At 46.7% G+C, this 13,960-nt stretch overlaps 1 protein-coding gene across 1 annotated transcript in view; it reads left to right on the forward strand.

Annotated features, from left to right (window-relative positions):
• Window positions 1–13,960, forward strand: part of TRPC5 (transient receptor potential cation channel subfamily C member 5) — a 164,656-nt gene that overhangs the window by 119,199 nt on the left and 31,497 nt on the right. Inside the window, exon 6 of the mRNA XM_033137473.1 lies at window positions 6,409–6,731. Within this exon, the coding sequence (XP_032993364.1) occupies window positions 6,409–6,731 (323 nt within the window). The remainder of the gene's footprint in view (window positions 1–6,408; window positions 6,732–13,960) is intronic.

Consider the following 13,960-nt stretch of genomic DNA (forward strand, 5'->3'; position numbering starts at 1 on the left):
CCAGCTCTACAATTCTGTTATTCTAAGACATGGGGTGCAATTGCACTGTGCCATTATTTGCTTTAATTATTTGTGAGGTGTTATCCAAAAATCACCACATCCTAATTTTGGACCTAAACATAGGAAAAGATTGGTTTGTTTGCAGGATGAAAATGGTAGTCTTACATGAGACTAAAATGCTGAGATCAAATGGGGCAGGGCAGGGATGGAGGGATGCATATACACTTGAATGCAAATGACCTGCGTTTGGATTGTGTGAGGGCCAGAGCATGGAAAGACCATGGCTCAGTCACAGAACATTTGCTTTACATGCAGAAGGTCCCAGATTTAATCTCCAACATCTCCATATAGAATGTTCCATTCCCCCAAAATCTGGAGAGCTACTGCCAGTCAGTAGACAAAACTGAGCTAGATGGACCTGACTCAGTATAAAGCAGCCTCATTGTTTGTTGAAGGGCTGTAGCTCAGTGGTAGAGCATCTGCTTTGCATTCAAAAAGATCTCACATTCAATCCCTGGCATCTCCAGGTAGGGCTGCCTGAAATCCTGGAGATCTTCTGCCGGTCATTGTAGGCAATACTGAGCTAGATGGACCAATGACCAAAGGGAAGATCTACATCAGAAACAAGAGGCAGGAGAGAAAGATCTACATTTAGATCTGCTCACCTTGCCTCATGGGTGGGCTGGCCCTGGTGACAACAGAACCAAGCTCTTAGGTACCAGAGCTCTGCTCTTCACAAAACTTGCTTGAGGGCTTTCTGACAGTACAAAACTTGCAGCATCCAGATAAAGATGTGTCCTCTGAGGAAGAGAACAAAGCTTGCTTAATTATGGCTTGCTATTGGCTTGCTTAATTATGGCTTGTTCTTTTCTTTTGCCAAATCTTCAAAACCCCTCTGGGGACTCCTTCATTGGTGTCCTAAGTAAATAAGTAAATTAATGTGTGAAGAAGATGGAAAAATGCTATTGGGTGACAGAGAGAAGGGTGAACTGCTCGACACCTGCTTTGCCTCTTTCTTCACCCAAAGAAAGCAGTGCCCACTGTTATTCTGGTAACAGAATAAATGATGCAAGGAGGGAGCTGCAGCCCAAGATAGGAAAAGAGGTGGTAAGGGAACACCTAGCTACTTCAAGGGCCTCATGAGCTACAACCAAGGGTACTAAAGGAGCCTGCAAATGTAATCTCACAGTCTGTAATCTTTGAGAATTCTTGAAGAACAAATGAGCTCTTCGGAGGCACACTACCTGGAGGTAAACTATAGCCACCATGTCCCAAAATAGAGGACTCCTTGCAATTAAGGACCGTCCTCTTGATGACAGCACTTTGCAAAGCAGGACACTCAACTCTCAACATCCCTAGCCATTCACCATGCTGGCTGGGACTAATGGGAGTTAGAGTTCAACAATACCCAAAGGTCATCAAACCAGTTTCCCATGAGGCATGTTGCATCACTGGACACATGCAAATTATCACCAATTGAACAGTGAGCAACTGTGGTGGACCTTACGGTCTCAAATTTCAGTGGCAGCCTCTGCAATGCCAAAACTTGGAGCCCCCTACATTTTGCCTTCCATTCTACCTCATAGTTGTGGCACTCTCTGCAGCTACCCCAAGGCTCTGTGCCCAGTGTGGCCAAACCAGGCATGCTCCCTTAAATCTGCCTCAGTGAGCAAGCACAACCAGTACCTCATGTGGCAGAGATGGGCAGCCTAGCAGGAAGGGCTTCCAGTTGAGAGCACACCGTGTGCAAGCCACTTTGACATTCACTAGTATTTGGAAAGCTGCCTTTAATGATTTGGCACACAATGGCCAGAATTACTATACAGGACAAGAGAAGGATGCATCATTGATTTTTTATTTTTTTTTAATGACCCAGTTAGAATTTGCCCTTGAAGATGCTGAAGGATATAGATCTGGCCAATTAAATTACTTTGTCTTGCCTCTTCTCTTATTCTTCTCAGGGGCTTCAGCACAAATGTTGGCTAAGAGCCTCATGCTTTGTGGGAGTTTGTCAAAGAAGCTAAGCCATATCTGGCACCCACTGCTTCCCTTGGGCAGCTGTTTTCCAGGCAAACTCTACACTCATAGCTTCCAGTTAAAGGTCTAGTGAAGAGTTAAACATGAGCATTGTAAGGGCTTTCCACAAATCAAGTTGACTGAGTCTCTCCGTGACGCTCGTGGATGTCTAGAACAGTTTGAAATGTCAGAAGCAATCAGAAGCCATGCAGAAAGGCATTTGTGCAGGACTTCAGTACCTCTGTACTTGGGGAAAAACTATCATTTAAAAAAAAGAAAAGAAAAGAAAGCTTTACAGAATCCTTGGTTTCTATAAACCAGTTTAATTTATGACATTTTCCCCCAAAAGCATGAAAATTCTATTTATGTAGCCTGCAAACGTACAGACACAACCCCAGTTTAAGAGGCAAGCAACAAGTATTTACTGTTGGCTTTTATTGCATGGAGTCATGCAGCAAAATAAGTCCTCGGTGTAACACCAGCAAGCCAGCCACATTATTTTCTCTTTGCATGCACCATTACCACTAGGTTCAACCTGAATCTGTCTCACAAAATGACACAGTGATGAAAAAGACCTGCAATTTCAAAATCACTGGGATGTCATACAGCAGGGGCAGACCAAACATGCTGCCCTCCAGGTGCTGTTGGACTACATCACCTATCATCCTGACATGGCTGGGGCTGATGGGAGTTGTAGTGCACAACACTTGGAGGATACCATAGAGACATATTGGCTAGAACATGAGGCAGAGTGTGCCATAGGGTTTCATTATGTTTGCCACACCACACCTTGGTTTGGTTTGGCATTTTGCTTGGCTAATTTGTTTTTTGTTATATTGGTTTACTTGCTTGGCTTCAGGCCAGTTGTCATAAAAAGCAAGGGGCAAAGATATTCCTCACTTCCCCTCACTCTGTACACCTCTGATGATGCTATCTAAGTAGGCTTTAGACCCAGATTCATCAAAACCCACTGAGCACCTCTTTCCTTGGTCCTGCCACCATGCTCAAAGTATTCCACCACAAAGCCCTGCTTAGATACCACTAGTGGCCTTCCCCAAGTGCTCTGGGACTCAACTGAGCACCCCTTGGTCTGAGGCTTGGGCAAATCCCAAAAACTAGGCAAGGGATGTGTCTTACATTATAGAGCACATTTTGCTAATTTGGTGCCCTCTAGATGCTTTGAACTCCCATTTGCCTTAGTCAGCCCAGCCATTTTGGCTGGGGCTGCTGGGAATTGTAGTCACTTGGAATCTAGCTTCATCCTTCTCCCCACCCCTTTTGGCCCATTCCACTTCACTCCCCAACCCAACCCAACCTGCAGATCAAAGTCCCGCTCCAAGTCATTGTCTAGGGAAATCTTCTCAAGAACCTGTTCGCCCAGCCCCCCCCCCCCCAAGTTGGTGGCCAAAATTCCGCTCTCTTTTTACTCCCAGCTTTTCTGGAGCACTTTGTGGGGACAAACAAAGACAAGTAGCCCTCTTGGCTGCTCTTAACCCCCAGAATCATGGGATCCTGGATGACCTTGGTTGCTGTAGCCAGTACAGGGACATGCCCCTAACCCACAAGACCCAATGGTGTGTCGCCCAATGGGCAAAATCATTGGGGGATTTTATCTCAAAAATTCAGCAGGAGCCAAATCAGCAGGAGCCACCACTGGTGGTGCATGCATACCATCCTCTAGCTGCTCCTTGGTGTTCTCCACTGAAGGAAACGCATCCATTTCATCTGGCACAATTACCCCTGCAGCACCTCTTCTTCTGGCACCTCCTCAGGCAGCAGCTGGACTTTTTGGGTATCCACATGCACATCCAATTCATCTTCTTCCACAACAGGTTCCCAGGGAGTAGAGAAATCAATCAGAAACAGCTCTTGATTTCCAGCCAACCAGCTGTTCTCCACAACACTTTCCTCCTGCACCCCCATTTCCCATGGAAAATCAGCAGCACTTCGTCAGCCCCAGCCCATGCTCTTTCCTCCAAGGCATCATCCTTCCCCCTTCACCTACTGACTGCATCTCCCCAGACAAGGCTCTCACCTCACATGGAGTCACACTTCCTTAGCCATGGAGGCTTTTCCACAACTTTGCCAGCAGCTGGTCTGTACTATCAAACTGCTGGTTCTGCTCCATTTTGTCAGACACCTGTCCTTGCCACTGGATCATTTGCTCAAGCTGCCAGCTCTGCTGTTCTATCATCAGCTTTATTTCTTCCAGGAGTGTTGCTGCTTCTCCCCCCATTTTGGCTTCAGGTGCACCTCACTCACAGGCCTTTATGGTAGTGAGATGTGGGCAACTTTACACCCGCCAGGAACAACACCTCATTACTTTCCACATCTGCTGCATCAGGAAGATTTTGGGCATCACATGGCAACACAGAGTCTCCAACAAAGATGTGCTCTCCCAAGCCCACATTCCCAGCATGTTCATATTCCTGTCTCAGCAACATCTATTCTGGCTTGGTCATGTCCACAGAATGGAAGAATGAAGAATCCCCAAGGACATTTATTTACATGCCTGGGTCTACGATGAATTGGAAGCTTCCAGCTTCTCCCATAGGTGTTGTCCTGAGTTCAAGCAGACATCAGACATCTTGCCTGCTGCCCTGGCTTTCCTGCTCACATAACTCCTAACTGTACACTAGGCAGCCACCTAGATTGCTTCTCCATCACTGCTTACCAACTGAAAATCTTTTCCTGTAGAGCACAGCAGGGCAAACTGCAATCCTGAAACTCTCCTCCTAGCCTTTTTCTTCTACCCAACTCCAAGCTCAGGGAGGGGCTTCAACCATTTTCCAGCTGCCACAGGATCTCTGCTTTGCTAATTGCCCATCTCTCTGCCCCCCCCTTTTTTTTTTGCTTAAGGACCCAGACATTATCAGGCTGGCCTGGACACAGGAAGCTGAACCTCCAGCTATTTAAGGGTCTGATTTCCAGTTCAAGCAGTGATTAAATTCTAGCACTTGCTAAATCCAGGCACCCACAAACCCTTAACAGTATCTTCTGCCTAGGGTGAATCCAAAGAGGTGAGCCCAAGAAGGCAGGTGCTGCATCATCTGAGAGCTGTCCCTCAGAATCCCTTTTGCTGCTATAGAACATGCTCAGCCAGAAATTTTTGGCTGTATGCTATTGGTTCCCCATAATCTTTTGTGACACTGCAGGGGCTCCTGTGATGCACCTGTGATACACCCCATAGCCTTTGCCCATGCATATAGCTGATGGGAGTCAGGTGGGGCTACCGTAAACAGATAAGTACATCCAACTGGAAAGTTTTTCCTGGAATAAATTCTATCTCCCAGGGCCGCATTCTGTCCCAGGAAACCTTTTTGGGAGGCTGCATGCTAGTAGTAGGCAGGGGGAGAGGCAAACAGCGGGCAAAGCAGTAGGTCATTACCTTTTGTACATTCCAGCAACACAAAAAAACAAGAGATTTCTACACGCATGTGCCTCCTCCATCCATGCAAGCAAAAGGCATCATAGTTCAAAGACAAAGCCAGGCAAAAGCACTCAAGGAAGGTGAAAGAGTTTGGCTAGGGGAGGGGCATGGTTTGAGAGAGACCCAAGGGCCTTCTCCTCCATAGATCTGTCTAATACTCTTTTAAAGCCACCCAACAACTGAATAACTGCACCATGGGATGGAGTACTTACTTTTGTCCATCCTGACTCTCCCAACATCAGTTTCATTGGATGTCCCCAGGTTCATATTGTGAGAGAAGGAGAAATTTCTTTCTCTCCCCACTTTCTCTATTCCAGATATAGGACTCGTCCACACTTAGCTTTTGCCCCACGCTTTTTAGGCACAAAAGGAAGTATGGGGGAGCCCTTATTATTCCAAGTGTGGCCTCACCATAGATTTGTACAGTAGTGTTACGATACTGGCTGTTTTATTTTCAACCCCTTGCCTAATTATCCCTAATGAAATAGGGGGGTAGACTCTCCTGCAGTGAAGGCTGGTTGTTAGGGAGAATAGGGCACTGCCTTACCAATCTTGGTCTACCCTCAGCCAACCCCCAGCTGCCCAGCTTCCTGCTTGCAACAGGTCCAGAGGGTGGCACTGGCTGTCAGCGTTCTCTTACTCTATAGTCTCAATGCTATCCTTTGTGGAACTCAACAGAGAGGAGCAGGATGGGGACAAAACTAGAATTAATTTCTTCTGGCTGTCTTTGGCTCTGGATCCACCTATTGTTGTTGACCTCTCTGCCTTTCACCGGACAAGTCCCAAAGAGCATCAGGTACCAGTGCTCCCCTGCAAGAGTAGCACCTTCTACTCAGTGAAATTTAGCATGCATGTGTACGTGTGTGGATAATGTTCTGAAAAGTGAAATGATGTCATTTGACGTGTTGACTGCAACAATTCACCTGTATTCCTTTCCCCCCCTTCCCTATTATTTCTTGCAGTACAATGGTTCCCGTCCAAGGCAGGAGTGGGAAATGTGGCACCCCACCCTCATTGCAGAAGCCCTCTTTGCAATATCAAACATTTTAAGCTCCTTGCGTCTCATCTCCCTGTTTACAGCAAACTCTCACCTGGGACCCCTGCAGATCTCTCTGGGACGTATGCTGCTAGATATTCTCAAGTTCCTATTTATTTACTGCCTGGTGCTGCTGGCTTTCGCCAATGGACTGAACCAGCTTTATTTCTATTACGAGACCAGTGCCTCGGAAGAACCCAACAATTGCAAGGGGATCCGATGCGAGAAGCAGAACAATGCCTTCTCCACGTAAGACTCCTTGCCTCTCTTCTGTTGGTTTGTTTTCCTTCTTCCTTCTGCTCCCTGAATGCTGCTGTTTCTCCCTGTGGTGGCCTTGGCATGCTGGCCACTGCTCCTGCTGGTGTTGCAAAAATACCTTTATCTATTCATAGATGAGTGTCAGTCCATTTGTCAGGGGTTATGTAAGCCTGGCCTGAGTTATCTCAGACAGACAGTCTGCAGAAGGACAAAGCTGAACTTGAGCTTTGCAAGGGACTTGGCAAGGCAGCCGTCAGGGTGACAGGACTTTACACCCTGGCGCTATAATTCCCCTTGTTAGTATTTGCATATCACAAAAGAACAAAGCTGCAGGGACTCTCCAAGGGCTTATTCAGGGAGTAAATGCTGTCCTAAGTGTTTCCAGAGCTGCTCTTCATCAAGACTAAATCCTTAAAATGGTATATCCATTGTCAGTTAAATCACCATAACATTCCTGTTACTGAGTCATGCAAAGAATACAAAATTGCTCAAAGGAAGTTGCCCTTTAAAAATCAGAGTCACTGTGTTTGACATTATAAGCTGTTTTCTTACAAGGGATCCTGGTGTGCTGTTCCTTTCTTTAAAGCTGTATTTTGTAATGTTCTGATAAGAACGTAAGAACCTGAACCCTGCAGGATCCAGCTAAACTGGCACAGTTCCCCTGACCAAAGAAACCCAAAGTGGAAAGGGAGGAGGAAGCATTCAGATCCGTTCATGTAAAAATCAAACAGCATCTGCCCCAAATTTATATGAGAACAGAATAATAATAATAATAATAATAATAATAATAATAATAATAATAATAATAATTTACATGCCACCCACCTGACTGGGTTGCCCCAGCCACTCTGGGCGGCTCCCAACAAAAAGTAGTAAAAACACAAATGCAACATCAAACACTAAAAACACAAAACCGAACTTGGCTGCCACCATCTAGCTTAAGACTGTCTGCACTGACTAGCAGTGGCTTTCCTGAGTTCCCAGCCCTACCTGGTGATGGCGGAGATTGAACCTGGGACTTTCTACATACAAAGCAGGTGTTCTGCCATTGAACATCAGGAGAACCTCATTGCTGGATCAGGCCAAAGGGGGACCATTGAATCCAGCAGACTTTTCCCACTGAGGGCACACTCTCCCTACCTGCCCTGGCCAGCAACTGGAATTCAGATGCATACTGTCTCTGACAGTGAAGATAGAATAAATAACCCTCATTGATAGCAGCCATTGATTCTCTTTGTATTTAAACCTTTTTAAAAACCATCCAAGTGGTTGGCCATCACTATATCCTGCAGTAGTCAATTCCATAGTTTATGCAGTGTGCAGAGAAGGACTTTCTCTGCACCTGTGCTGATTCTTCCAACATTCAGCTTCATGGGGTGGCCCCAAGTTCCTGCACTATATGCATTTCCTGTTTAGCCCTGAGTACCTGCAGCTTTGTTCTTCCGGGATGTTCTTTGTCACCACTGCTGTGGCAAAAGCTCTTCTTGGGTTGATCAGTATTTGCATCAGCCTGGGTCACACTCTTTTGGGTCAACTCAGTTATGCAGGGGCAGATGAGTAAACAGGCTCCGGGGACAATGGCGTATGATATCGAGGGCTCTTTGCTCTTGGCCCAGGAGCCCATTTCCCCTTTCCTGCTTTTCTAACCCTATCATGACCTGGTGCAGTCAGAGGCATGCAGCCTCAGGAGGTCAGTGCAGGTAGAAAAAGAGCCAAGGTCCAAATGCAGTTGATGGTGTCTTAAGAGAGGATGGTGGTCTGATTCCAAGGAGGATTCCTTTCCTCGGAGACCAGTTTCTCCCAGTGGGGAACCAAGCATGGAGTAGTCATAGAGGGCTGCCCAAGCCACCTGTCTGACTGAGAGGACAGGGTTGTAGTATAGCAGCAAGGATAAGGTTGGAAGCTAGAGCTGTGCACAGCCCCTCAGGTCTGCCCCACAGCTCTGATCTGAGGGCCCCCAATCAGGCCACCCATTCTACCCCCAAAGCAATTAGGGTCAAGGGGCTTACTAAGGTCTTTCTAAACCCCCATATGGTTGGGAGGAGGTGGGTAAAGGAGGAGACACTATGTCACCTTTTTCCCCTGGCTGTGTGGGTTCTGTGGGGTGCTGCTCCTTAATGAGTGGCTTCTCCACATGTGGGGAAGCCACTCGTAAGGATGAAGCAACCAGCAACACACAGGATTGAATCTTCCCAATAACCAGGTGATAAGCAGGAAGAGTCTATCCTGCAGGATGCTGCTTCTTCATGAGCAGCTTCACTGCATGCAGGGAAGGCATTTGTGAAGGAACAGCAACTGGCACCGCACAAATTGAAATGTGAGGATTCAGTCTTGTGTGGTGCTGCTTCAGGGGGCAGGAAGAAGGAGGGGACTGACAGAAAGGGAAGGTTGGGTTCCCCCACCCCTATCTTAACCCAACTTGGTAGGCCCTTCCATTTCACGGTTTCTCCTTCCCATCTCTGCCTAAAACCCTGGCCTCCCTGAAAACCCCAGATCTCTCTGGGCCACCCAACACAGCCTGTAGTGATAAAGGACTGTCTCAACCCAACTCAATTGGTGCCTGTATCCCTCCAAATTTGGCTAGGACCTTATCCTAATCTGTTATACAGCCCTACTGGAAGCATCTACTTCCCAAGAGTTTTCCAGGTGGTGGCAGGGAGTAAAGCCAGATTTAAAGAACCCAGGCCTTGCATCTCATGACCTATAGAAGCATCTCTCAATTCCCTGTCCATGAGGCCCCACACTTGAAAATCCAAAAATGTGTGATTTATTAATGCTGTTTCTGTTCTTAAAATCCCCCTTTCTTGACCAGGCTGCTTGATTCCCCCAAAGTAAAAGCTATGAAACCCAAAATTTGATATTTTAATATTTTCACCGTATCACAATCCTCAATAGGATTGCTAACTTTTGAGTTCTAGAGTATGATTATATTATATTATTACATTAGATTTATATAGAGTACTGGGGCCCAAGGAATGGTCAGGGAATGTAGCCATATACTTTTCAGAACCATAGATCAATCCCAGAGCATAATGTTCTTCAGAAACATTTTGTGGAAGGCTTCAAAGGCTGAAGAACTGGGAAAAGGCCACAATTCTTGTGAAACATGTTAATAAAAATCATTTAGTAAGTTTCACTGTGCAATGGCTTCTGCTGCCATTTGTACACACACACAATACCAAGCATGCCACCTGTATTTTCTAATTGCCCCATTCACATTACTTATTCAGGTTTTAGCTTCTTTTATCTCCCTGTTCCTTCCTTTAAGAAAGTGGTGGGGAACCTCTGGTCAGTGGGTCAAATTAGGATCCACAGGGGTCATTTCCTCCAAACAGTGGCACTCACCTCACTGCCAACATCTTATCTGTATAGACATGACTGAAATGGAACAGTTGGGATTCTTAAAGTGTGTTCTTTGGCATGTAAGATGCTGACAGCAAGCTATGATGGGATTGGTTGCAGTACAGAGTTTCCAGATGGGAACTCCATAATGCAACCAATCTCTGTCCTAAGCAGAGCTTGCTGTAAGAGCTTCATCTGTGCAAACTTTTAAAGGTAAATTACAGAAAACTTGCTCCATTAATCAGTGCTACCAGCCAGGAAGGCAAAAGGTGGCAAGTTGTCATATTCACAGGGATACTGATCCCCACCCCCCTGGTAGGGCCATTTATACATCATTGTCATGCCATAAAGTGATTACCTAGCTCTGAAATTTTAGAACCACACAGATGCATCATCATTAGCTTAATCACCATCGCTCACAGCAGCATTTGTCTAGTTCTTGTCCTTCTAAGTGCTTTACATGCATTTGGGGTTATCCTTATAACAACACAGTATGGTAGTGTTATGCAGTCCACACTTCCCTTTTCAAGTTTAAAAATTCAGAGGTAGAGCCTCAGAGTTTAGTTTCCTTTGGATGAGAGTTGCCTTCATAATCTCTACTTATTTGCAAACATAAAAGCAGAACCCATTGGAAGCAAGTGGGCTCCCAAAAAACAAGCAGTATACCTGAAGGAGCGTCTCCTCCCCTATCATTCTGCCTGGAAACTGAGGTCCAGTGCCGAGGGCCTTCTGGTGGTTCCTTCACTACGAGAAGTCAAGTTACAGGGAACCAGGCAGAGGGCCTTCTCGGTAGTGGCACCCGCCCTGTGGAATGCCCTGCCACCAGATGTCAAAGAAAAAAACAACTACCAGACCTTTAGAAGACATCTGAAGGCAGCCCTGTTTAGGGAAGCTTTTAATGTTTAATAGATTATTGTATTTTAATGTTCTGTTGGAAGCTGCCCAGAGTGGCGGGGGAAAAGATGTGCGGGGTATAAATAATAATAATAATATATTATTATTATTATTATTATTATTATTATTATTATTATTATTAGCAACACAACCACCAATCCAACATCAGATTCCCAAACAGCTGCAGCCGAGCAAAACTGGGTTCAGTTTTAGCCAACACCAGCTGAAAACTCTTAGCCTTCTTTCTCTGCATAAATTCAAGCAATCTTCCCCCTTGGTTGCTGTCTGTCCCTCCTTATAGACTGCATCATCTTCCAAAGGCTAGAGCCATCAGGGAACATCCACCTCTCTTGATAAGTCCCTTGTCACCCATCATGTTTGTCAGGCAAAATGGCAATAGGCCCATTCAGGCTATTCAAGACAGCCAGCCTTATAACACCAGACTAGAAGCATTATCTTCACATTACAGACAGGAGCTGGGGGCAGCGGGATAGATAGTGGCTTGCTTAAGGCCGCCCATTCAGTCAGTTGCTGAGCACAGATTTTAACCAGGGATATGCAGCTTAGAGTTTATGCATTCAGTTGATGGATTACAGTATCTCTGTCTCAAAAGCCTATACTGTATTGGTCTTGTTGTGCTGAAGGCAGCCCATCGGCATGTGAGTTTTCTGTACTCCAGCAATTTTCCTGGAGACCTATGTTTCTGGAGAAGATGCTAGCTCTTACATGTACCATGAACTCTTGTACTGTGCTGCCATGGAGCCACTCGGCTTGAATCTTGACATTTCATTATGACTATAAAAAGCCATTTTCGTATCTCTAAGGAGGGCGTCAACACACAATAAAGACCTTAAGAAAATGTACGGTGAACCACTTGACAGCAACAACACTCAATGACTTGACGACAGCCTTTGAACACTCACAAGCCAACTTCGCAAACACAGGAAAACTGCCGCATATGGCAATGTGAGGGGGCTCAGACTCTGGGGAGGGGGGAGATTTGTAGGAAACAAAGAAGCAGCAGGGGGAGACCATTAGAGTGGCAGTCTCTTTACAGGCGAGGAGAGCGCTCGGCAATTGCATTTTTTGTTGGAGCCTCGCTTCAGAAGCTCACTCTACCTTGTCTTAAAAGCTGAAACAGTCATTATTAACACCCCTGGTGCCAAGTGACATTTGGCTCTTCGAACAGATGCTCAGCATGAATAACTTGCTAAGAACGGGCAGCCTGCAAAATAAGAAATTATATCTGTGGGCCGGTGTGAAGGAGCGGCATTGCAATGGGTTTGCAATCGGCCCCCAATGCTACTTTGAGTTTGCTACATTTAAGTCAGCCTTAATGGAAGAATGCAGCTGAGCAGCTTCCGTTGACTTCTCTTGGATCTGAAGAGTAGCAGCTAATAAGCTCTAGTTCTATAAGAGAACCAGGCAAGGGCTCTTGTTCCTGTTTGCACAACTTGTTTAAAATAGGACACCGCCGTACTCTTTGTTATTGCTTCCCGAAGGATAGTCTTAATCCTTTTTTTCTTTCCCTTTTTTTCTGGAGAGATCCACCTCCTGGAACAGTAATATTCTGTCGTGACAAGCAGGAGGTCAAACCATTAATAAATCTATCTTTATGGTCTGGCTTTCCTGTTCTTGGCAAATTCTCCCTTGCTTTGATAGCCCATCTGCAAAATATATTTGCAACAGAGCTGTGGGTCAGAACATTAAACACACAGGGACTGCAGAAAGCTATAATGTCACATCTAATCTTCCCTTGGCCATCCACGATGAAGGACAATGTTTAGCCAGTTTTTGCCAACCTAATGCCCTCCAGTTATTTATTTATTCATTTATTCATTCATTCATTTATAGTTTAATTAAAACTTCAACATACAATAAAAAGCAGAAACAAAACAAGAAAGAAAGAAAGAAAGAAAGAAAGAAAGAAAGAAAGAAAGAAAAGAAAAGAAAGAAAAGAAAACTACCATCAGCCCTGGTGGGAACTGTAGTCCAAAACATCTGGCAGGCACTAGGTCAGTGGAGGCTGGTTTCAGGTCCGTCTCATCATAGGGGCTGGGCGGCGCAGTGCACCAGGGCGCCAGGCCCCCCAGGGGCGCCCCGCGAGCCCGCCGGCATACCAGGCGCCCCATCCCCATCCCCATCCCCATCCCGCGCCCGCCCCCATGGGCGGGCGGGCGCTCGCGCGCCGGTGGGCAAGCTGCAAACCGGCTGCCCTCCGGAGCCCCAGCTGGAGCGCTGGGAAGGGTGCGCAAAGCCCCACGCCGCTGCAGCGCCACGCCCCTCCCCCCCGCTTGCCCACCTCCCTCCTGCGCTGGCCACCCCTCGAGGGATGAGGGGTGTGGCGCTGGAGCGGCGCGGGGCTTTGTGCGCCCTTCCCAGTGCTCCAGCTGGGGCTCCGGAGGGCGGCCGGCTTGCAGCGCCACGCCCCTCATCTCCCGCTCGCCCACCCCCCCTCCCAAGGGGCGGCCAGCGCGGGAGGGAGGTGGGTGGAGAGGCGGCCCACCAGGAGCGCTGAGGGATCGTCGCACCAGGGCGGCCGATCCCTTTAAGACGGCCCTGGCTGGTTTAACCCATAATAGTGCTGCATCCATTGGTAGAGAGGAAGTAGGAGACTGCTGAAAATTATAACATCTAGCCTCTTGGCCATCCACTGCATAAAGAACAGGGTGGTGCTGCATGCCTCCTTCCTTCCATTGGCAGGGGAAATAGGGGACTGGTCACATTTAATTTCCCCTTGGATACCTGCAACTTAAAGAACAGCTCTTAACTCACTAAAGTGCTGTGTGTCTCCCTGCTTCCATTGGCTGAAAACTAACTTCTGATTACCCTGTGGCTATCGTCAACGCAAAGGACAGCACTTAACCCATTAGAGTGCTGTGCATCCTCTCTGCATCCATTGACAGTGAGAGCGTGGGGAACTGCACATTCCAACAACACAAGGACAAGGGTAAAGGTATGGTAGGATTAAAATGTGTCCTTGC

This window comes from Lacerta agilis, chromosome Z, assembly GCF_009819535.1.
Source record: "Lacerta agilis isolate rLacAgi1 chromosome Z, rLacAgi1.pri, whole genome shotgun sequence".
NCBI lineage: Eukaryota > Metazoa > Chordata > Lepidosauria > Squamata > Lacertidae > Lacerta > Lacerta agilis.